Raw genomic sequence first — 26,985 nt, 5'->3', positions numbered from 1 at the left:
GCCAAAAAGCATGAAATTTCGTGCAAAGGTAATTAAATCATTTTACAGTATTCAAGAAGTTCTGATACGTAGAGGATATTTGTTTGTTCTAGTGCAAGATCAAAGTATTTTTTACCCAGGACAACATAAGCCATATATTCATGAGAGGCGCAGCCATGAGTGAAAATGTGAATTATGTTGTTTGCAAGTGAGGTACATTTTGGTCTTACATGTAAAACAGATTTTCTTATTTCATGTTTTGACCAAATTTAACCATTTTATAGTTTCTTACCAGTGAAAAATACATTTGATACATTTTACTGGATATTTTGGTAATTCACTGAAAAGCTAATATTATAGTTATACCACTCTCCAGTTCTCTGAACAGTAAATTTAAATCAGATTTTAATGATTTTTGAGGAGTTTTCCCTGTCTCCAAATCAGTACTTCTAGAGCACAACTGCCTTGGTTGTTCGCTTAATTTTTTAGAGCAGACGCATTTGTCTAGTGGTAACACTGTCTTACTACGAAACCATGGGTCATGAGTTCGAGCCCGCATCCCTCCATCTTGTAATTACTAACATTAGGATAGGAGTCCTGTGTATGGGTGCTTTACACCTGAAGAACCAGGAAGGCTTCTAGAATTTGAGCGTCTCCTGTATCTTGCACTATCCTCCCATCAACAGTCTTCTTGAGGATTCGTCCATACGGGTCACTTGTGGCGATTATACATAAACTTACATTAATTTTTTAACTTTGAATATTCATATGCCTTCAGTTTGGGTCCAAAATCCACATTATTCAAGACAGGGAGTAAATTAACAAGAACTAAAGTGATGAATCAGTTAATATGTATTCAGTAGAGAATTATTATACAATAATACTAAAACAATTTCAAAATTATGCAAAACATTGTCCCAAATGTGAAACAAACAATATCATAAATAACAAACAAGAACCTGAGTCGCAACAAAAATGTAACAAATACAAAAATTACAAAAATGGAGCTTCCTTTATATGGTTCTGACATCACAATTTTATCTAAATATGTAGTTCTCTATTATTATTATTCCCCATTTATCACTGAAGCAAATTTTGGATATAACAAAATGTTTAATATTTTTACCATTTCTATAAAAAAAATACTGTCCTGATTTCTAGTGGTCTGTTTTCAGACCCTCCCCCTGCCGTTAAAATATTGCCAAATATATCTCGAGTTTTTCATAATTTGCAAGTTTCTTTATGTAGGGCAGCTCTGTATCAATAAATGTGTCTTTTAAAGAATGAAACTAGTAGCTGATTTGTTTTCAGAAATAGTTTCTCTTTTAATTGGTGAAATGTGTGCATTAATTTTTTTTTTCAGGTGTAAGAAACAAATATCACAATGCTTGTCCTAAGATGGTAATATTGTTAACATTGGAGAAATACTGCAAGCTCCGACAATATTTTTCTCATGTTAACAATATTTATTGTCCCACTCAAAGCAATGTGATATTTAAACACAGACTTGATCAAACTATTAACCCTTCACAGAAATGTTCTTCCGATTTTTTAACACAATCATCTTGCACTTTACATAAATTGATAGATATTATTGTTGTACTGAAGCATACAATTCTTCTTAATGTTTTGGTGTCAAACAACTGCAAAATAATTGTACCATCAAAAACCTTTTAACACCCAACAAAATCATCAGTTTACAAGACTGGGCATTTTCTAGTATACATTTTACATTTTTTAATCCTTTGTTTGTGCCAGAACCTTTCATGGAAGGTAGCCATCTTGCAAATAAACTGTAACACAACAGACACAAAGATGCACACTTTCTTTTTTTCAAAATTAAATGTCAAAATAACAGCATCAGTAGTTCCACAGCCAAACAATTATATTGAAATCTAGTAGACAGAGTGAATTACTCTATTTTAATCAATGCACTATTACTGCATTATCTCCATAATGAAGCTTCTGTTGGACTTTATCGAAGTGGCAAGTACCAGTAATTCAGTACTGGCAGTAAAATCCAAATATATTCTCGTCATAACCTATAGAGAATTTTACAGCAAAAAAATCATTTTACCAAAAAGGTCAAGATCTGAAAATGCCTTAAGATTACCAGATTGGAGACGGCTCTAGTAACTGGTCAAGCAGTATACCTATAGATGTACATCAAAACAATGATGTTTATAAATGGTTTAAGTTATGTGCAACTTCATTTGGTAATTTTGGCCGCACCTGTCAAATACAGCTAACATCCAACTATTTCACAAAATAACTGTGACACACCACATAGGTGTCGTGAGCTATTTTTGCAATTATTTACTCTGTATGTGTGCACATGATTGTGTGTGTGTTTAAGTGAGTACTGCCTCTGAAAGCCACGGTCAGACTTGTGTGAACTAAACAATAATAGCTGTTGTCCAACAAAAGTATATGAATGAAAATGAAAGTTGACATCAGCGAGTGCTTGCCAGTATGTTTTCATTTGTTTTGATTTGGAATTGTGTCAGTCTGCTCTGTTTTCATTTTTAGGACTAAATTATCAGCACTTCCAACATGTTTTTGCAATGGAATCTACATGAAAATACATCATCATACTGTAGCAAAATGCATAAAGTAACTCAGTAACAGGCTACTTGAAACTCCTGAATGTGATTTAGGCCTATAAGACTAATTTGCCCTTGGTGTAAGTTTATGCTTACAGTATAGTTATTTTCTGATGGCAAAAATAAACTTTAATAACTAAATAATTTTTTTTTTTAACTAAAAAGTTTAAACTGAAAAGAAAATATTACATATAAACTGACTGTTATTCAAACTAATGAAATGTATTTGATGACACTTATCTTGTATACCCCTCCCCCACCCCCTCAATCTGTCAATAACATCATTTCAAGGTGAATCTTTCACGTTACCTCTTTGTTAAACACTGATAACTTAAGAAAGGCAATACTAGCTGAACTTGGTCTAGATTTCTAATTTTCATAATTTTGGGGGGTATAGTATCCGCACAGAATGCTTCTGGCCAAGTTTGGTGAAAGTGCATCAAGTGGTTACTGAGAAGTTGTCTGAAGCCAATTTTGGATGACGGACATCCAACATCAAGTGAAAAAAAAATATCATTCAGTATCAATTTTAGGACAGTTTCAATTTAACTGCTATCAAGCTAGTATCTTACACTGCCGAAGTGAACTTGACCTTATCCTATATGTCTAACTTTAACACAAAAAAAAGTTTCAATCTTTTCAATATATTACAATTAAAATGAACAAACTAAATTAATTTCTTACAACTTAGCACATTTAACCTTTGAAAAAGATGGCAAGAGAGACATTTTATTTTCAGTAAAGCTACAGAAGATATATAAATCGACAGATGAACAACAGAATATTATAACTCTAAACTGGGACCATATTTGCTATCTGGAGAAATTGAAAACAGATAAACTTCGTACGCCCATATTGAAAGAAAACATCCTGAAATGTCTTTGTGTAGAAGTACATTAACCTTTAGCCTGCTGCTGCTGACAAATTATTTTGCTTTTGCGACCAGTGCAGACTAAGATCAGCCTGCACGGATCATGGTCTGCACTGTTCCCTATTCAGTCGGTAAATTTTCAGCAAACACCCCTTCAAATAATAAATGGTATTGCCCAAATTGAATGATGGACCAGATTGGCCGGGTAAAGGTTAAAGGAAAGATATTGCACGAAAAGGTTTCACAGAAAACAATTTCCATGTTCATATATAGTGACTAATCTACATATGGCATCTCATTCGAATCTTGCACTTTAAACCCTGACACTTCAGCATGTAACTACGGTGAACTATATAAATGTATGATTGTATACAATACACAGGCAAATAATTGGTCTGTGACACAGAATTCTTACATTAAACTACACATAATTATCATTATGTTTCCAGCTGAACACAAAATGGTTCAAGTATACAACTATATTACAACTAAACATGTACAAAAATGTACAAAAACTTACTCATAAATATATACAAAAAATGTCATATACAATATATTTACTCTTGAGCGCATAAATATCTGGCCATTTTATAACAACAGATTTCAAATCATATTCACAGAACATGCACATATATATATATATTAATGTATGAGGCAGTTGCAGTGTAGATTTTTCTTAATCTGTACCATATAGCTTCCATATAACTATCCAACCAACACTACCTCACCCACCCCCCTCCAAGTCAGTTTACTGACACACCCCAGTCCCCCCATGTCCCTCCAACGTCATCTCTATTACCTTCTGTCAAACTGCACGTATCTGTAACCGTTCACATCCAATTCAATTTCTCAGAAAAGCAAACATGTGACAGTTATTTCTTTTACCCAGTCAATTTACACCTTCCCTATCCTATACTACCAAAACAACTTACTTGTTGCTACTAACTGCATGGTGAGAACTGGCTATATATTGTATGTTGGACAATGAAGGCAAGTTACAGCAGTACCCGCCCCAATCCCCACCCCCCCCCCCCCCCTCTCCCATGTGCATGATACCCTACCCCATTGTTTACTACTGGACTGACTATCCAATCTATATCGCATCTAATGTGGTACATGTTGTATAACTAATTGTTGCCCATGTCTTATCAGCATAAAATGTGGAACTTTGGTGTATGTTGTCACATCAAAAAGTTGATAAGTTAAAGAACAAATGTATATCACTCATAAGAATATACAGTCAAACTTTGTCAAACTTGGTTGGTTGTTAAGAATTATCAATTGTTCGAGCCATCAAACAAAGTATATATGTAGGGATTTTTCTGTCCGGAACCAGACAATGAGTTCGAGCGAAGGTTGGTGATCGAATTATCCGAGTTCGGACGATTGAAGTTTGACTGTATTTAGATAATAAAGATAATTAACTTTGCTTTGAGAAACATGCACTTGTTCTTCTAAACAGAAATATTGCCCTCACAACATTGCCAAAACTCTCAGCTGCAGAATGTGCCCAGATTTCTACAGTCTACCTAATATCCAATGAATACTGAACAATTTTGGCAGGATTTTGGTGGGATTTAATTTTTGGCCAATCTCGAAAAATCTAACAATGAAACAATGTATCTTAAAAATAAATGATATAACAATGCAAGGCAAGAATGAAAAATACCTGTGTGCTCTACCATACAACAGAAATGTCCGCACTGGTCCCTATAGTTTCAACAAATATAAATTTCACTCGATATATTTTTGAAAAATAATGCACAGTAGATAATACGAAATACTACTATATCATCTAGATACAACATTTATATTTTTAAGCAGACGCCTATTACCACAAGATACACAGGTTAAAGAGAGACACAGGTATTTTTATCATTCTACCTATATATGACGACATATCTCAAACATTGACAAAAATACTGAATGCAGAGGTATTACACTACATGTTTATGAACATTGGTATCAGCAAAACAACAAGTACCAAATTTAAGTACTGGTTACTAAGCTATCATATTGCCTAGATAAAGGATAAATATATGAGCCGCGCCATGGGAAAACCAACATAGTGGGTTTGCGACCAGAATGGATCCAGACCAGCCTGCGCATCCGCGCAGTCTGATCAGGATCCATGCTGTTCGCTTTTATAGCCTACTGCAATTAGGGAAACCTTTAGCGAACAGCATGGATCCTGACCAGACTGCACGGATGCGCAGGCTGGTCTGGATCCATGCTGGTCACAAAGCCACTATGTTGGTTTTCTCATGGCATGGCTCAAATGCATGTTATAGTAAGATTCTGCATCTAAGTATAGATCTGCAGGTATTGCATAGAGCATAGGCACTGATTCTGTAATTCAAATATGACAAAATACTGCATTGTTATTTCATTGCATTAAGTATTTAATTGTCGTATCATAAATATATATAGAAATATAACTGAGGTCGGTGTCATTACATATTAACCTATGAACGGGACTTTTGTCATTGTATTTTAACTACAAAGATTTTCAGATTATATGTTAAGTTTTTAAAACTGATGTATTGTTACCAACTGGAAGATACACTTAATTTATGAAACTTTGACAACAACAAAAAATGTTAATGAGATTCTATTATTCCTTTCTATAACTTGAAATCATATGACAAATACAAATTTCATACTGGAAACACCTTAAACCCTTTTGACATCTTGAATTTTAGTTTCTATTTACTGTCTATATAGTTCTGTTTGCATGACTATCATTTACCTAGACAGAACATTACTGGCTATATTGTACCTACTGCTAAAATATTGAGTATCAAAAGCTATGTGAGCCTAGCATCGGGTATAGATCAAGCTACACATGCCTAATATTGACTCTAACAATCAAAATGAAATATATTTCAGTACAATGCACATACTGCTTTGTCTGATGAAATGAGAACTTTACACACAGAACCTCAGTCAAAACTTAAATTATCTGAACCCATGAACAACATAATATCAGAATGACTAGCTGTATCATAATTTAGATATATTTAACTAATATTTTTATCATGTAAGAATAAATGATATCATTATAAAATGTATATTTATAGCCATTTACATTCGCCTAAACCCCGACACAAGATCAGTGACACATGGTCGTACCGACTGAAGGGCGGAGTTGAAATATTTAATCGCAGAGATGTCATAACATTGTTATTGGCCTCGGTCAAGATAAACTTTTTACAAGTCAATAAATCTGCACACTGACCACTCTAAAAGGCAATAATTCTATAGTGTTCACTTATTGAATGACTTGCTGATTAACTGTGAAAACTATCTGCCTGAGGTACAAAATGTGGATTACAAGGGTGTTTAGTAAAGCTCAGCTCTGGTTAATAATTGAGCCGCGCCATTAGAAAATCAACATAGTGGGTTTGCGACCAGCATGGATCCAAACCAGCCTGCGCATCCGCGCAGTCTGGTCAGGATCCATGCTGTTCGTTAACAGTTTCTCCAATTCCAATAGGCTTTAAAAGTGAACAGCATGGATCCTGACTAGACTACGTGGATGCGCAGGCTGGTCTGGATCCAAGCTGGTCACAAACCAGCATGGTTTGTTGGTTTTCTCATGGCACGGCTCATATACTTCTTGTTAGTACGATGAAGAATGAAATAATATTGCATCTTTGAGTACCCAAATAGACGTTATATATTGCACGTTACCCTGCGTAACCGTTATGCGTCTGCACTTTACCCGCGGATTTCAGGTCTTAAATCTTATACAGAATAAACAGGAAGCCAGTGTGATCTATGATCTATGTGAAACACGATTCATCGGAAATCATCAGATCTGTGTTCTAAAAACAGGATTCATCCAAAATCTTCAGATCTATGTTCAAAAACACGATTTATCCGAAATCTTCAGATCTGTGTTCGAAAACAGACTGTCCAAAACTTTCAGTAAATATGTTATGTATAATACTGATAACTTCTCCCTACTGTTTCCATTCTCATCCAAACGTGACATGAAAGAAATTAATAATCAATGAAAATATCAATCTAACATTGGAGCATAAATATTGATTTGGCAACTATGATTTTAAACCATCTCAAAACTTAGTATCTTTTTTTTTCATAAAGATATATATAACGATTACACCACTTATTTGGCTATATAGATTTGTATATATTATATAACAAATAAACAACATTTACAGCTCTATATTGCAATATCTTATAGTGGGATTCAAAATAACTTTTCCCACAAAATGTTACGCACCTATTAATAAGATGGTAACATGACGAAAGGGGTGTCTTTAACAAAACAAATGGTTTCTTTATGTGCAACATTAGTCAGAAATCGTACTGCACTATTTCACCTGTTTTTCCATACATTAGATCTCAAAATAATGCATCTAAAACATTTCAAAAAGATCATTTTGAATCCCACTAAACATATAAAAGCATTAACAATGTCATTCCATTAGTATGTGCAATCTAAACCAATGTAAAGATTAACATTTAATATAGGCCATATTATCATAAGGGACTGTAAACGTTACAAAACTTTGCTGTAACTAATGCTGGATTCTTTCTGTTCCTTCAAGTATCTTGTTAACTGCTAATGTAGCAGGGCTCCTGAACTACGACTTCCATGGAAAATATAATGACTTTGACCTTGACCTCTTAATGGAATTTCCATTCGTTCTGGTTCTGTAGCTAAAGTTTTAGTTAATGTGCTATTTATATCATAACTAACGTAACTGTCTGTGTAATTACGTCTAATATTTTTATCCGAACTCCCGCGGCTTTTTCTATCACAATGATACCGATCTTGGTTTACATCTTTTCTATCATCCAGCTGACTATTTCTGCTTGAATATCTTCCATTACTGTTTCTGCTGGCAGATCTATCTACTTTTGTTTGACTAAGATTATTGGTGCTTTGATTATCGAGACTAAATTTTACAACATTTTCTAAATTATTAACATAAACACGACATGAAGGGTCATGGCTCTCTGGTATACTGCCATGACGAAAATTACGATTACAAATAATATCAAAGTTTTCTAGGTCATTTTCCAACTCCTCTTGTGTGAGGTTCATGCCTTTATATTCACATTTTCTATTTTTAACTTTTCTCTTGCCTTTCCAGCAGAGCAGCTGTCTTTCGCGGGCCTGTAGCAGGCCAAATATAACACCAAACAGAATAATGGCAGCGATACATAAAACGATCACCCAGATAAAAAATCCTAACATATCTGGATCAAGGAAATTCAGCAGTAGTTTTTTCTGACATAAGCCATCACGTTTTTCATACCCGTCTTTACACTGAAAACAGTCGGCAACTTGAGGTCCCTTGCACGTTCTGCATGCCTCGTGGCATTCAGTACAAATACCCTGTCTTTGAAATTTTGGCCTCGTGGAAGAGGTATTCGTGGTTGATCGTAACTGAACCATCTGCATGATTCCGTAATAATGTTCCGGACAATTGGCTACACAACCGTCCTTTAATTTATAAAATCCTGGCCGACACTCTGAAATACATTAATAAATATGTGTCAGAAATTTGTAGAGTCAAACAGAACATACAAGTTTTTCTGTAGTAACTATGGTGGAGATGTGTCATAACAACCCAATTTATCTCACACCAAAACTGTCTAATTATATTGAAATAAACTGAATTTTTGTTCAGTAATTTAATTTTCAATTTCAACACTTTCACAACAGCCAAATTCTGAAAATTTTCTTTTTATACTAAGGCACCTGGAATGTTATTAAAAAAACATCAACAAAATAAGCCAAAATTGAAATTTTAAAATATTTTGGTGTAAAAAAGGACTGAATTTATAGTAAACTAGAATGTGTCTGTAGGACACAGGGTGTGCCCCTCCCACTGGTACATTTGTCACAAATAAGGAGAAATAATTCAAATGTTTGCAGTCTTAATGGGGTATAGCCTTAACAAACATTTTATGAAAAGGATTCATTATTCTAGGCCACATACTTTTTGAGCTATGAGCATCACAAACAAAAAATCCACTATTTTGGCTATTTCAAGAGCCATAACTTTGTAATAAATGCTAAGATTCTCAGGAAGAATGCCAAGTGTGCAAGGACACATCATGATAAAGATCCAAGCAAGGTTTCATAAATTTACATCAAATACTTTTTGAGCTAGACACATAATTATGTGAAAATGCACATTTTTTTACTATTTCAGGGGCCATAACTTTAAAAATAGGGGGTGAAGCCAGCCAAAAAATAAGAGGTGTGCAAGTTTATATCATGATAAAGACTTATGCAAGTTTTCAATCATTTATATTAAATACTTTTTGAACTAGGTGCATCACAAGGTGAAAATGTGCATTTTTGACTATTTCAGAGGCCATAACTCTGAAAATAGGGTGCAGACCAAAATGAAAAATAGGAGGTGCACAAGTTCATATCATGATTAAGACTCATGCAAGGTTTCATGAATCTAAATCAAACACTTTTTGAGCTAGGCACGTCACAAGGTGAAAACGTGCATTTTTGACTATTTCAGGGGCCATTACTCTGAAATTAGGGGGCGGAGCCAGACAAAAAATAGGAGGTGCGCAAGTTCATATCATGATAAAGACTCATGCATGGTTTCATCAATTCATATAAAATACTTTTTGTGCTAGGCGCGTCACAAGGTGAAAATGTGCATTTTTTACTATTTCAGGGGCCATAACTCAGAAAAGAGGCGGAGGAGCCAGATGAAAAATAGGAGGTGCGCAAGTTCATATCATGATAAAGACTCATGCAAGGTTTCATCAATTTATATCAATTACATTTTGAGCTAGGCACGTCACAAGGTGAAAATGTGCATTTTTTACTATTTCAGGGGCCATAACTCAGAAAATAGGGGGCGGAGCCAGACAAAAAATAGGAGGTGCTCAAGTTCATATCATGATTAAGACTCGTGCAAGGTTTCATGAATCTATATCAAACACTTTTTGAGTTAGGCGCGTCACAAGGTGAAAATGTGCATTTTTCATTATTTCAGGGGCCATAACTCTGTAAATAGGGGGAGGAGCCAAACGAAAAATAGGAGGTGCGCAAGTTCATATCATGATAAAGACTCAGGCATGGTTTCATCAATTTATATCAAATACTTTTTGAGCTAGGCGCGTCACAAGGTGAAAATGTGCATTTTTGACTATTTCAGGGGCCATAACTCAGAAAATAGGGGGAGGAGCCAGATGAAAAATAGGAGATGCGCAAGTTAATATCATGATAAAGGCTCATGCAAGGTTTCATCAATTTATATCAAATACTTTTTGAGCTAAGCGCGTCACAAGGTGAAAATGTGCATTTTTGACTATTTCAGGGGCCATAACTCAGAAAATGGGGGGGGGGGGTGAAGCCAGCCAAAAAATAAGAGGTGTGCAAGTTTATATCATGATAAAGACTTATGCAAGTTTTCAATCATTTATATTAAATACTTTTTGAACTAGGTGCATCACAAGGTGAAAATGTGCATTTTTGACTATTTCAGAGGCCATAACTCTGAAAATAGGGTGCAGACCAAAATGAAAAATAGGAGGTGCACAAGTTCATATCATGATTAAGACTCATGCAAGGCTTCATGAATCTAAATCAAACACTTTTTGAGCTAGGCACGTCACAAGGTGAAAACGTGCATTTTTGACTATTTCAGGGGCCATTACTCTGAAATTAGGGGGCGGAGCCAGACAAAAAATAGGAGGTGCGCAAGTTCATATCATGATAAAGACTCATGCATGGTTTCATCAATTCATATAAAATACTTTTTGTGCTAGGCGCGTCACAAGGTGAAAATGTGCATTTTTGACTACTTCAGGGGCCATAACTCAGAAAAGAGGCGGAGGAGCCAGATGAAAAATAGGAGGTGCACAAGTTCATATCATGATAAAGACTCATGCAAGGTTTCATCAATTTATATCAATTACATTTTGAGCTAGGCACGTCACAAGGTGAAAATGTGCATTTTTTACTATTTCAGGGGCCATAACTCAGAAAATAGGGGGCGGAGCCAGACAAAAAATAGGAGGTGCTCAAGTTCATATCATGATTAAGACTCGTGCAAGGTTTCATGAATCTATATCAAACACTTTTTGAGTTAGGCGCGTCACAAGGTGAAAATGTGCATTTTTCATTATTTCAGGGGCCATAACTCTGTAAATAGGGGGAGGAGCCAAACGAAAAATAGGAGGTGCGCAAGTTCATATCATGATAAAGACTCAGGCATGGTTTCATCAATTTATATCAAATACTTTTTGAGCTAGGCGCGTCACAAGGTGAAAATGTGCATTTTTGACTATTTCAGGGGCCATAACTCAGAAAATAGGGGGAGGAGCCAGATGAAAAATAGGAGATGCGCAAGTTAATATCATGATAAAGGCTCATGCAAGGTTTCATCAATTTATATCAAATACTTTTTGAGCTAAGCGCGTCACAAGGTGAAAATGTGCATTTTTGACTATTTCAGGGGCCATAACTCAGAAAATAGGGGGCGGAGCCAGACAAAAAATAGGAGGTGCACAAGTTCATATCATGATTAAGACTCGTGCAAGGTTTCATGAATCTATATCAAACACTTTTTGAGTTAGGCGCATCACGAACTTCGGACGGACGGACGGACCAAGACCAAATCTATATGCCCCAACCACTCATTGGGGGGGGGGGGGGGTTTGGGAGGCACAAAAATACATCATTAAAATCTTCTTTATTCGTAAATTCAAAACCAACAAATTAGGAAATCTTTAGAATGATGTAGAGTATGAACCATCAAGCAGAACAAAAAACAGAGTAATAAAGAAACATAATTCAGAACTAAACAAGAGCTCGTTGAACACGAAATGCCCCCACTTGATGCATCCAGTAAATGCACAAGAAACAGAAATCATTTGGTCCATATCCACTGGATGTTTGATGTACTGACCTCAAATCAATAATTATGGGTTATTTACAAGTCATAAGTGACCTCTGTATAAAATGTGATCTGAGACCAAAGCATTCTCTAGTTATTGAGCAAATCAAGAGGGCCATGATGGCCCTATATTGCTCACCTGTTATCATTGCACTTGAGGACAAGAAGGTCCGCAGAAAAAATATCAAAGTCCAAAGGACAGGAACAACAATGGGAAGAAATTTAACCAAAAAGAAAAAAAATTCTTACAAGGTATAGGTATATCAAAATACACCTAAAAATTGGAGGTACCATCCATGTTGTACCACAGGAAAGTGGTCTCAGTTTTTCCCGAAGGCCAATAATAAAAAAGTTACCAAAAATAAGCTATTTATAGTAAAGTAAAAGGGAAGTAATTAAAAAAATAAATATTGTAAGTGAGCAAAAGAAGGATCTGCCAAATAAATCTGTTGACATAAAAGAAATTTCAGATCAGTATCTTCATTAGTTATTTTAATTTGAAATAAAGGGAGGTAATTTGACATAAAATCAGTCCATAGTTATCTACCCTGATTGTCTCAGTCCAACTAATAACAATAATGAAATTTCAAATAAGCCCTATAAGTACTTACTGATATAAATCCATTCTGATTACAATCAGGGGAGGTAATCAGATATAAAATAACTCTGGAACCTACGATTGGATCTGATTTGTCATGGAATCCAAGATTTATTGTTGTTGAAGATATTTTGGAAGTTTGTATCAAATAAAACCATAAATGAAGTCTCTATATGGCTGCAAAAGCCAAAATAGCCAATTTTGGACCTTTAAGGGGCCATAACTATGGAACCCATGATGGAATTTGGCCAGTTGAAGAAAGGAAGCAAGATCTCGTGTTGATACAAGTTGTGTGCAAGTTTGGTTAAAATCAAATCATAAATGAAGCTGCTATTGTGCAGACAAGGTCAAAATAGCTAATTCTGACCCTTTCAGGGGCCTTAACTCTGGAACCCATTATGGGAACTGGCCGGATCAAGAAAGGAATCGAGATCTTATGGTGACACAAGTTTTGTGCAAGTTTGATTAAATTCAAATCATAAATGAAGCTGCTATTGTGCAGACAAGGTCAAAATAGCTAATTCTGGCCATTTCAGGGGCCATAACTCTGGAACCCATAAAGGAATCTGGCCAGTTCAAGAAAGAAACCAAGATCTTGTGGTGATACAAGTTGTGTGCAAGTTTGGTTAAAATAAGATTATAAATGAAACCACTAGCTTGCAGACAAGGAATTGTTGATGCACGGACGGACGGACAGACAGACTGATGACGGACGAAGAGTGATCACAAAAGCTCACCTTGTCACTATATGACAGGTGAGCTAAAAAAAGTTCTAGTGTTCTGGGTCAATGTGACCTTGAACCTTAACCTACTGACCCCAAAATCAATAGGAGTCATCTGCTGGTCATGATCAACCTCCCTGTTAAGTTTCATGATCCTAAGCCCAAGGGTTCTTAAGTTATTGTCCGGAAATGGTTTAACTGTTCCGGATCACTGTGATCTTGACCTTTGACCTCAAAATCAATAGGGGTCATTTGTTGGTCATGAACAACCTCCCTATTAAGTTTCATGATCCTAGGCCAAAAATTCTCTAGTTGTCTGGAAACGATCTGACTGTGTCTGGTCACTATGACCTTGACCTTTGACCTACTGACCTCAAACTCAATAGGGGTCATCAGCTGGTCATGATCAACCTACGTATCAACTTTCATGATCCTAGGCCAAAGCATTCTCGAGTTATCATCCTAATGAATTGGTCTACATACCACCCAACATACTGACATCTGCAAAACGATATACCCCTCCTTCTTCAAAGTAGGGCATAATAAAGTAAAACTTCTTTAATTTGTGATTTACCTTTGGTGCTAGTTTTAAAAGTCCTTACTTTTCTGTATTAAAATATAATAAGTGGATGGCAAGTAATATGTAAATCTTATCCAAGACACAACTGTGAACTAACAACAGGTTCAGAAATGGTGAAAATGGAAAAACCTAAAGTACTGCCGAGTATTGTTTCTATTGCAATGCTTCAAACAAAAGTACGTCTGTTGAACTTTACAACTTTACAACATATCTATACTGTCTATGTCACAATTTCTTACTATACAAACATAAATGTCAATGACTCGAGTATCTTTTATCATTATGTTGATTTTTTACCAGTGCAAATTCCCACATGAATAATTTTAAAGTTTTACTTTTCTATGCATCAGAATTCCTAACAATATTTTCGCTGTGCTCTTGGTTCACTTTTAGAAAAAATGTTGTCAAAATACTGATGCTGTGATGTCAGTACATGTAATACCATGAATATTTTAAAGCACTGCTGCAGCTCTGCAAGCTTTCTTTAATGAAAAGTGGCTCTAAAACAATGTTTTAAATGTTTATGTTATCCTTTTATGTAGTTTTATAAATTTCCATTTCCATTTTATGAGGCCCACATGGTAGATTGGGACGGACACCCAATGTGTAGCCTCATTAAATAGTTACTTACTTACTGCTATCTTTGTGTTGACAATATTTACTATAACACTCAAAGCAGTGTGATATTTCTGTGCTGTCACATAACAGTATGCATCGTACAATAACAGCAAGAATCATACATAAGGAATATAATATACAGACCTATACAGACTCCATGTGATGTTATACCACTACATGTGAATGGTTGATCCGAGTTGACAGGCGCACTCACATTACGTGCCTGGGGATGGTCTTTTGTTCCCATGACAACTAGATGCCATTCCTTCAACTCAGCTGTAAAACAGATTTTGAGAATGAAAAATAAGTTCTGACAGGTCAGTATAACAGAGATAGTGAGGTTAGACATGAAATATATATCAATTTCATAGAATGTCAGCCGACATTTAGAGGCAAATTTTCTTCACTATTTCACTGGAATATATAAAGACGCAAGTACACAATGTCAACATACTGACAATGGGCGGACTAACATACTGATATACCAAGATGTTGTTCATCCATAACTACTGTACTGGGGTTTGTTTCTATAGTAACTTCATAATTTTTCCTACACATTGCAAACAAACTCCCAAACAATACATCATACACTTTTCAGAATAGACAAACGGATATCAAAACTGTGTTACATAAATGTTACAATACATAAAACAATGCTGCATGAATGCTCTGATTCGTTAGATATGAGATTAGTTTACAGCCATTTTTCAAATATTTTATTTTTGACTGGCAAAGAAAGAAAAACTGTTCTATGCGTATAGACTAGCCCTTACCCTGCTAAATTTCTACAATGACCTTGTCCTTCTTTCAATTTTGACAGTACCATTACCTGTTTAAAAGGGTGCTTACTAAAAAGATACTGACTGAACGGCAAACAGTGCAGATCATGATCAGACTGCATGGATGTGCAGGCTGATCATGATCTGCACTGGTGGCAAAGGCAGAATCAATCATATCCAGCATGATAAGGGCTAGAATCATCCTTTTAGTATATTTAATATATTTAGTATATTCTATATTCCTCTTGGATTTTAATAATTCAATTTACTGTCTTATGTAATGAAATGTTGTAGCATGTATGATTTGCCATAAGTCCTAAATGAACTACCTAAGGGGATGTAACTGATTATGTACAAAGTAACAGACTTCTCTTCTTTGTTTTACTTCTGTTCCCAATTGCGGATATACAATCAATGGTATCAGTAACTCACAAATAAGAGATGTGTTAAGTATTTTTTTAAGTTACAACAACTACCACATCATTTACCTTTCCTTCTATAGGCCTCCTCTGATGCAGAAACAGAAAAATTATGTTTAAACAGTTACAGAATGTTTATAGAATATATAATCAATCTTGAACAAACCAATGAAAACCAGTGGGTTGAAATCTAAGGATTCTGTACAATGGTTAAATATAAATGATCAATAAAACCTTCAATACACATGGATGTTCAATGTGAAATTTCAACCAAACTTTCAACCATAACTAATACTGTCTGGAGAAAAAAAAACTAACGAATTAGTATGTCTGATACAATTTCCTGTAAATGAGGTTCTGGATGTTAATACTGTGTGAAGGATGTGTACAAAAATTTGCACCAGGAAATATAATCTTTATCTAAAATGTTCGTCAATCATCATTATGTAAGCACAAAATTTAATTTTCAAATAGAAATGGTCAATTTGACAAATTATTTTGAATGACCTTGCTCAAATTTTCATCTGAACGACCTATGACAAATACAAACAACTCCCATCAAACTAATGACACTTTCAATTTGGGCTAACACAACTATATAACTAGAAGGTGTTTTTGTCACAAAAACATATCTCTCCCCCCTATATATATATCTTTAGCTCTGGTGGCCAATCTGTGCAGCGATGCGGAACAAGTCGGCATTATGCACAACTAGGCTTGGTACTGATCACTCCTGTGAATCTTCATCGAAATCTGTCCAGCAGTTTGACCTGTGAAAGCTGGACAAGATTTTTCTATTTTTAGCTATTGTCGCCATTTTGTTCAGTGAAGCGGAATGTGCCTGTGATATGCACAACTAAGCTTGGTACTGATCACTCCTGTGAAGTTTTATCAAAATCCGGCCAGCAGTTTGACTTGTGAAAGCCGGACAAGCTTAATGCAGATGGACGGACGGACAGACAGACGGCAAAGGCAAAAACAATATGTCTCCCCCACCAATAATTATAAAATAAAATTACGTGTGCATTTTATAAAACAACTGTTTTGCAACTATGCAAATATCTAAGAATATATTTAAAATATTTACTCAGTTGCTAAAACTGTGTGACTGACTGAGAAAAACAGATGGATACCCTCAAAAACTGTTTTGTATGACCCCTTCCCTCCCTATACCATTACTGTATGACCCCTTCCCTCCCTATACCATTACTGTATGACCCCCTCCCTCCTTATACCATTACTGTATGACCCCTTCCCTCCCTATACCATTACTGTATGACCCCCTCCCTCCCTATACCATTACTGTATGACCCCCTCCCTCCCTATACCATTACTGTATGACCCCTTCCCTCCCTATACCATTACTGTATGACCCCTTCCCTCCCTATACCATTACTGGATTTTGTGAAATAGATGTGAAATCAAATGACCTTTTCTATTTGAAACTACCCTTAGAAACACTGATACAACATATAATGTGTTCACACAAAACAGACCATGTAAATAGAGAAACAAAAGATAAAGGTATTTCAGTCAGACTGAGAAGTTATTGTACACAGAGTTTGTCCATTAAGAGAAACAAAAACTATTTTTGCCAAAATTTATGAAGTTTTTTGGAGGTGTGTTAGTATATGTTAATGAAAATGAAGACAAAAGTCATTCAAAACTAAAAAAAAAGAACTAAACTGAGAAACTGATGATGCTTGTAAACTAAATCTACCACAACATCAAGCATGCTCATCATGTGACATGTCATGTGACCTTCCCATAATTCTTTGTCTTACACAGCCATATATGGTATGGTATATATAAATACTGTCAAACTGTTTATATAGAAATCCACTTTAAAGAAAGCTGATTAAGGGAAAGAAAGAAAGATTTGATTCATCAATGATCTGCAGATTTATTTGCAGTAAGCAGGTTACTAAAACAAAAGATTTTCAAATAATGTGATCACTGCCTTATGTTCAAATTTTCTGAAATTTGCATAATTTATTCCAAGGTCATGCTGACTCTTGCAGAGGGATGTTTAATGAGAAGGGTAGCTAAGTATATTTTCACACCTGTGAAAGAAGCAGGGCAATGTTTGGGACCTTTTTCACGGAGACTGTGCATACATATGAAGGGATTTACAAGTACCATGAAAAAGCTCTATAAAATTGACTAAATCTTAATGAAAATACATGTACAAATCTGCATGTATCTAGAACTCTAAAACTGTATCTGCCAAGAAGAGGTCCTGATGTTAGGGACCTTTCTATAATGCTTTGATTCATTTTTCACTCGTAAAGCATTTACTGACTCTGTATTAACGGTATCTTTTCTTTTAACTAGCTAAGATGTTCCAATTTTTCTCTTCAATATTTAAAAGTAACATCTACCTGTAACAATACAAAATCTTTAGATCTGCTTCCACTATGATAATCTGCTGAGAATTTTTCATGGAACTCTTTTACCACCCCTCATTTATGTACTTCATGGTCACAGTAAAAACTTTTCAAAGCTAAATGAATTGAAACATGTCACCATTAAATGAAATACTTACTTGCTAAAGTGTCTTAGATTAAGATATCTAGTGTGTTTAACCGAATCACTGAGAACTGAAATGTCAGACAGTTCAGTTGAACCTAAAAGATAATACGAGACCTATCTTTCAAAGCATTCATTAACGCATTTATATACCTTAGTCTGCTGGTATTGATTACAGGGCAGCACAGTTAAAGGGAAAACAGGATTAATAGCATTCTGGGCAGACAAAGATTTAGGTAATATTAATCAACTGAACAGCAACTGTTAGAGTGCAGTCTCTAGGTGCAGACAAAATCTTATGCAAACAAAGAGCATTTCAAACTGTTTCATGTAAGACAACTATGGCATGCTGGGACTGGTCACATGATATTGTCACATGACAGTGTCTTGCCTGAGCTGAGGTCTTTTTTCATCATCTGGTAGTACTGTTTTGTGGACATATTGTTCTGTTTGGCCAGTGTCTCAAATATACACATATGTTGCTCATTTTTTGCATGGAATCCGTCTCTCATTTGAGGGTGATAGTGGTAATGAAGTCTACTTGTTTCTTTGGGCTTTGGCTTTTTTGGCTTTTTATTTTTCCTTTGCTGCTTTTTATTATTCCGAGTACGACTAGGATTTCGATTTGTGCTTTGATGCCGTGTATTTTGTTCTTGTGTAATTTGTTGATGTGTAATTGGAGGGTACTTATTATATTGGACTGTATTTTGTTGTTTTATCACAGTGGCATAATATGGAGAGTCATGTTCATGTTTACGTATTCTTTTCACGGTGGTGGTTGTCGGGACAGTGGTAGTTGTCGTCGTCGTGCTTGTGATTGGTTGCTGGGGGTTACGATCAGTGCCATACAAAACGAGCACCCAGTCTTTCAGGCGAAGTTGTCCAACTGAAATCAAACCAGCGTTGCTATGGTTACATACATCATACACTACAAATATCTACAGAGCTTTGGTGCAAACACAATTTTTACAATCCAGTGCAAAGGCAAAGTGTTTTCGACTTGGTTTGACATTCGCAAGAATAGAGGTGGAAAAATTTATCCAAATATTGAACAGTAGATCATTTCTATTCAATTAACTTTAACCTTTTTCACTACTACTGAGAGCTTCTACATTTTACTAATTTGTTGGTAAGTTATGAGTTCACAAAATTAGCTAAATGATTCACAAAATGAACTTAATAATATACTGTTTACTACTTTATCATAACTTTGTTTCTAGTTTAAAGTTGCACTTAACATTTTTAGGTTATATGGTGACTTTTTCTACTTCTAATACAGTAAAAAGACCCTAGGTACCCCCATTCAATTAACATTTCAAGTACAGGCCAGCACCTGGGTAGAACCACTGGCCTTCTGTTAGCTAGGTAGTTAAATATCACTTAGCCTTGAATAAGACATTAATATTCTTTGCATTAGGCATAGGTTTTTTAGCATTATTAAAGGCACTGACCTCCAGATTATACGCCTACAAAATATTGCTACGTTTCTTAACAAAGTTTCAGGTGTGGGATTCAGTCAAAAATCAAAAACCTGAAAATCTACATTCAAAAGCATGAAATGTCCTTTTTCAATAGAGATGTATAGAGGAAGTCTGGCAGTCAAAAGCCTGAAATCAGAACCAGTCCTGAAAGCTTTGGAACTTTTTTAGTTACTGACAGATTATATGTTTTTGAAACACATAAGAATTAGTTGTTTTTACTAATTTTTCCATTCAAAATAGAAAAGCATTTGTAAAGGGTTCTGTTGGTAAAGTGCTTTGATTATAAAGCTTATATTTAATGACCGTTACATACGTATTCCTCCATGGTGTATCGGCCAAGAACGCAGGAAAATTTTTATTGCAGTGGTGGCCCAGGTTTTATTCCCGACTTGGGCATGATTTTTTCTTTCTTGATTTGGTATTTGAAGGATAGTTTAAAAACAAAAACTCATGCTCTAATGTCCATATTATGCCCAAACTTCAAACAAAAAGAAAGATCAGGTTCAGCCAAAATCTGGACGGCAGTGCCTTTAAGGAACAAAAATTTTCAAGCCGGAACTCTGGTTATGAAGGACTAACATTTACAGGCCAAAGTATTTGTGAAAATGGTAGAAGCTCTTTTTGATTCTTACCAAATTAAAATAAATATGGTCAAAGTTTTGTTGTACAAAACAAATACATGTATTTGAGATAATTCCACCTCTGTAGCATGCTGAAACAATCTACCATAAAACATCTCATCTCTAAAGATATTTTGGTGCACCAATGCCCAAGATAGCAAGTTAGTTTAATTAATACATAAAAAATGAAAACATTTATATTCTGAAATTTAAAAAAAAATCATTTTGTTAATTTTTTTAACACAGTGAATTGTTCTAAATCCTGCTTGTTTGACATAATATGTGTATACAAGAAAGTTAGAAATACAGTACTTTTCCGACAAAAATGTAAAAAAGTCATATCATTCCCTGAAATAGTGAAGCCGACAGTAAAGGAGAAAAAAATGCATAAAAATATATATATATAAGCTTTCAAGTCAAACGTAAATGAAAAAAAATCAAGATAGCCCAAAACAGCCACCAACAAAAATATACAGTTATATAATAAAGCCTAAAATTTCAGAGCAATCATGCAGCAAAAACTGATCAGTAAAGTATGCAGTTTCTATGGCAACATATACAAAATGACATAAACAACAATTGAAAAATGATATAAAAGATATTTTATTAATATTTCCAGGGTATAGCATCATTAAGCTTTAAGTTTAATAAGTTATGAAAATAACCTTGTTGTTAGGTCAATTTAAAAAGTGTTCAGAAAAACACGCAGACTGATGTTTGAAAATGGTCTACATTCCAAAACATTATGGCACTGATATATGGAACAGTTTTAAATGTCCTATCTGAACTACTGTCTGCTTGACCATACTTGGTTATACACTTAACATCTCTCAAATGCTAAAGACCTTTTAGGAGTGACCAAACAGATTGTTTAATGTTTATACCTCTTAACAGAATGACGATATACTATCATACGGTAAAATACATGAATACATACCAAACAAATTAAGCATTAAATACTTTGTTACTTTATATAACATTTTAAACATTTACCAGAGAAATACCCTAAACAATGCCTGTCACAATGCCCTACTATATCTTATAAAGATCTGCAATAAAATTCAATTTAAGCATATAAACTTAACTTATCATAAAGCAGATATAGGAAACATATGAAAGATATTTGATACAGTTTCAGTTAAATACAACCTGTCAAATTATAACATGCTTTTTGGAAATATTCTGCAAGCCCTTTGCTTTGATATCACTCACAACTGAAACTGATGTCACATTAGGCCAACAAACCAAACAGATGCCAACCTGTACCAAGAAGAAACATACGAGTCAAGGAACCTGAGTGTATCTATTCTATAATGGACAATACTTGCTTTTTAATATTACTTTTTTCAGAAAGAAAGAGATCTGAAGTTGAGAAAAGGCCAATCACTGAGTTGAAACGGAGCTGTTCCGGTGTTGACCAAACATTGAGTTAAAACAGAGCTTTTTAATGTGGCCACAAGAAAAGACCCAACACTGAGCTGTTTTGATATGGCCATAAGATATGACTAAACAATGAGTTGAAACTGAGTTATTCCAGTGTGGTCATGAAAAAAGAATAAACACTGAACTGAAATGGATCAGTTCCAATGTGACCATGAGAAAAGACAAAACAAGGAAGACCAAGCTGTTCTCATGAGACCGTGAGAAATGACACACAATGACCTGAAACCAAGTGGTTCCAATGTGGCCATGAGAAAAGACCAAACACTGAGCTGAAATAGAACAAAATGACACTATAATAAACAAACAATTTTACCTTTACCCTTTAACATAACGTCCAAAATTAAAAGTACTAAGTAAACTTGTGATAGAAATAAGCCAATTGTATAAAGAATATTTCAAGCAATAAATACAAAATTAATGTTAAACAAGAAGTACATACACTTTACAGTAGCATGCATTTAAAAAACTGCTTAAGATCCTCTTCTCTCACCCCTCAGCCAAAGAAATATCATAACAGACAGAAATAAAAGCTTGATTTTCTTTCTCTCAATATCATTCTATGTAATGAATATGAACAAACAAAGCTTTATACTTAACAAAGAAGCAAAACTATACAATGTATTTAGAAATCCAAAAAATATATTCAACAAAACCGCATACATGTGCATACAATTTCAACAAAAAATGAATGACTTCCCTTGAGTACCATACAATCATCCACATTAAGTAATTGGCCCAACATAAATTAACCTGCACCTTAGTTAAAAACCAACATTCAAGTGCAATGGCAACATTGAATATCCAGGCCCAGCCTAGCTAATGTCAGTCGCGCCATCGGTAGGATCCATCCCAGAGGTACTCTGTAAAACAGTATCAGTTTAATATCTGTTAGGCATATGGGGGGAAGGTAAAGCATCAGTCCTGAGCAAACTCCCGGTAATGCGCATGGTGATGCTGACATGACCATGCTGAGTTCGCAAACGCAGATTGGTTTTAGGACGCATGATAAATTGAAATATTCCTTGAGCTTACCTTTAGCTTACTTTTAAAACTTTCATAAAAATTTCTAAGCTACAATAGGGCATACTTTTTTTAAAGAATATAATCCAGGGTCAGGAAACCTAGCTAATGTCAGTTCTTGATGCCTATGAGTATTTGGTCCAGCAACTAAAAGAGGGGTACAATTCTGTAAAATGCTATATAGAGTTACCGGACCTGGCTTGGTTAGGTACAATGATGATGGTGTGTGAAGTTTTAAAAGTATTACATTCAGTACTTACTGAGAAACCCCCGTAATAAGCAAAACATTTGTGATGCTGACATGGAAAACCATGCTGACAACGCAGATCTATTATTAGACTTGTAGATAAAGTCTGCCAAATATTTGCAACTTGGGAGTACCTAAAAGATGCTTCATGTAGACCTTAATGTTTCCTTGATACAGTCGAACTTTGTTCGCTCAAACTCGGAAAATTCAAGCATCACTTCACTCAAACTTATCGTCAAGTCCAGGCAAAATTCTTATATAATGTATATTGTTTCAAGCTCGAACAACCGTTTACTCAAACTCATTTTGCCTGTCAAATCGAGTTCGAACAAACGCAGTTTGACTGTAAATACAAATTTTACCAACATCCCAAAGTGTATACTATGACAGATATGACCACATATAGACAGTGAGAATACCTGTACTGAAAGAAAGGAAAATAATTGACCCATGCCATGGGAAAACCAACATAGTGGCTTTGCGACCAGCATGGATCCAGACCAGCCTGCGCATCCGCGCAGTCTGGTCAGGATCCATGCTGTTCGCTAATGGTTTCTCTAATTGCAGTAGGCTTTAAAAGCGAACAGCATGGATCCTGACCAGACTGCACAGATGTGCAGGCTGGTCTGGATCCATGCTGGTCGCAAACCCACTATGTTGGTTTTCTCAGGGCACAGCTCATATTTTCTAATCTGCAGTGAGACCTTATTAGATTGTATGCAGTTTTGTACAAAGATGAATGTAAACAAAGTTTGAGAGAGATTTACAACAAATTTTGAGATAAACTTACTACTTTGACCTGCATCAGTGGAGAAATATGGCGTGTCTGCTACAAAAATATATATCATTGTTTTAAATTATACCATACTTGTAAAACTGTATACCGTAAGTATTAAGATGCATGTATAAATCTGTATTCTTCCATCTGGCTTGGAGCTGATAAGTTTGGCAAAAATATATAATAATATTATACTTTTTAACCATGAAAATAAAATGGTAAACTCCATAAACACAAAAAAGCATTGACAAATCAATCTCTATTTTGCAAAAGAGTAAATGTATACAAGTACATGTATGTTCAAACATTCACATGCAACATATGAAATAAAACTTCTGATCCAAAGACACAACACAACACGTCAGCCACTAATTGTACATTACACTAGAAACTGTTAATATTTTAATGGACAGAAGCCAGATGTTCATTGGTGCATCATGTTAAATATCTATATCAATATTAACCCTTACCCTGCTACATTTCTATAATGAACTTAATCCATCTTCCAAATTGGACAGTACCATTGACCATTAAAAGGGGTGCTTACCAAAAAAGATACTAGCTGAATAGCGAACAGTGCAGATCATGATCAGACTGCATGGATGTGCAGACTGATCATGATTTACACTAGTCGCAAAGGCACAATCAATCGCGTCCTGCATAGTAAGGGTTAGATGATATAATTCTATAATGGTACCATTTAATGTAGAGATTTTCTGTTTTTTTTTTATCATAAGTAAGTATGAAGTGCTTACAGAGAATGATTTTCTGTCACAATACAGGTCATGCAACAGATGCAAATAAATGCATCAATAAAACATGACATTTCTTCCTTAATTAAAACAAGAACTCATTTTATCAATCTGACCTTTATTACTTTTTTAGCCATACAGGCGTTCCCGATCACTATGTTTTCAATGAATAATTTTTCAAAAGTAGATAAATTTTGCAAAAATATTTTCTGCAACTGACTACTTCAGACAGCAAATATGCATTACAGATCAGACAATAGACACCTTTTGTGACTATTTGCAAAAAGCAAAATTAGATTTTGCAAAATTATTGTGAATGCCTGCTTCAAATGGAACATTATTAAATACAGCGAAACTCCACTTGCAAGAGCATCGATGGCTTGAATACCCAGATTTACTTGAGCCATTCCAATGATCCTGGTCATGAACAATGCTCAAGTCAAGCATCAATAACTAAGTAACAGTAACTGTAAAGCTTTCTCGTGATATTTCTCATCGACACTCTTCAAATGCTGACATTCAACTTCAAAATTAAAATTTTAACAATCTATGGTAAGTGTTTCAAAGAAGATTTTTTTTTTCAAAGTATGTACCCGAAAGCTTGCACTTTCAGCCTTGTAGGACAATTGACCATTTAACACAACACTTTCATGCCTGTGTAATCATAAGCAGGGACAAGAAACCATTCAATCACAACACTTTCATGTTTTTGTGATCATGAGCAGGGAAGAAACTGTTGGATGAATGCACTTTAATGCCAAGAGCAGGGCTAAGAAACCATTGGATCACAGCACCTTTATGCTTGTGTGATCATCTGCAGAGACAAGAAACCATTAGATCAAAGCATTTTACTGCCTACAGCAAGGACAAGAAACTACTGAACCGCATCTCATTAATGCCTATAAGACCATAAGTATGGACAACAAACTGTTGGATCACAGCATCATCATGCCTATCAAGACCATGAACTGGGACAAGAAATAACTGAATCACAGCACTTCAATACCTCTGTGATCATGAGCAGGGACAAGATACCATTAAATCACAGCACATCCATACTAGTGTGATCATAAGCAGGGACCAGAAACCATTAAATCACAGCACTTAATGCCTCTGCTCTGTATGTATGAGCAGAAACGAGGAACCATTGAATTATAAACTTTTTGTATACTTACAAGAACGAGCTGCATTTTCAATGACAAGCACCCATTGACCTTTGGCTAATTCACCCCAGTTATGTGTGGTCATGAATGCCCAATTATTGAATCCTTCTCTTGAGTTGTCGTGGATTCTTTTGGCCAACAACGTCGATTTTGTCCCCCTTGGCGATGTCAAATATATCTGTACATCACCACGTCTGCTCGCCTTTAGCGTGATACGAGCCTGCACGTGTTCGAGGTATTTTACGTGATTAGAGGTGCCCTCACAGCCGTCTGTATATAGTGGAACTGATATCTTCCCATTCATCGGAACAACCCTACAAACATTTAATCATGTCTATGTCACTCGGAAGGTAATTTTCTTTATGAAAGACCTATAATAATAAGTTATAGTGAGGAATGCCATTATATAGGGTTGTGTTTCATAATATTGAATACCATTACTTATTGTCTATGCACATTATTACATATAATTCATAAATGGAAATAAACATTATAAACATGTACAAGAGTGACCTTACTTGTTTTGGTCAGGTGACCTTATTTCACAGACGTATTGAGGTGGTACTGTTGTCCAGTTCTTTGCCAACTGTACCATGGCTGCAGCATCCATCAAGCCGTAACCAAAGGAATGACTTACTGAAATATACATGTATTTATACTTTATCAGGTTGTGACCCTTTGAAATAGAACATACTACCCACTGGTCTGAAATTAATTTCATACAATATTAAAGGCACTGGCCTCCAGGTCATTCGACAACAAAAAAGGAAGAAAAATTTTAGATATCAGGAAATTAATGCTATATTTCTTGAGAAAGCTTTAAACCTTAATTACTGACAGATTATATGTTATGGAAACACGAGAATTAGCCGAC

General features: G+C 35.2%; 1 protein-coding gene across 6 annotated transcripts in view; it reads right to left on the bottom strand.

Moving 5' to 3' along the window:
- Positions 1-816: 816 nt before the first annotated feature.
- The window catches only part of LOC123566363 (furin-like protease kpc-1), a 105,603-nt gene continuing 79,434 nt past the window's right edge, over positions 817-26,985 (bottom strand). Inside the window, exons 11-17 of one of the 6 annotated variants that reach the window (XM_045360365.2) lie at positions 26,630-26,747; positions 26,124-26,425; positions 24,209-24,247; positions 18,999-19,493; positions 15,025-15,156; positions 14,257-14,288; positions 8,845-8,961 (exon numbers count right to left, since the gene is read on the bottom strand). In XM_045360365.2, coding sequence (XP_045216300.1) covers positions 14,281-14,288; positions 15,025-15,156; positions 18,999-19,493; positions 24,209-24,247; positions 26,124-26,425; positions 26,630-26,747 — 1,094 coding nt within the window. In that variant the 3' untranslated portion in view covers positions 8,845-8,961; positions 14,257-14,280. Of the gene's footprint in view, positions 8,962-14,256; positions 14,289-15,024; positions 15,157-18,998; positions 19,494-24,208; positions 24,248-26,123; positions 26,426-26,629; positions 26,748-26,985 lie in introns of all 6 variants that reach the window. The other 5 variants (XM_045360359.2, XM_045360362.2, XM_045360360.2 and 2 more) reach the window with 5 other exon arrangements.

The sequence above is a fragment of the Mercenaria mercenaria genome, chromosome 8 (assembly GCF_021730395.1).
Source record: "Mercenaria mercenaria strain notata chromosome 8, MADL_Memer_1, whole genome shotgun sequence".
Classification (NCBI taxonomy): domain Eukaryota; kingdom Metazoa; phylum Mollusca; class Bivalvia; order Venerida; family Veneridae; genus Mercenaria; species Mercenaria mercenaria.
This window is presented reverse-complemented; position numbering and strand designations above follow the sequence as displayed.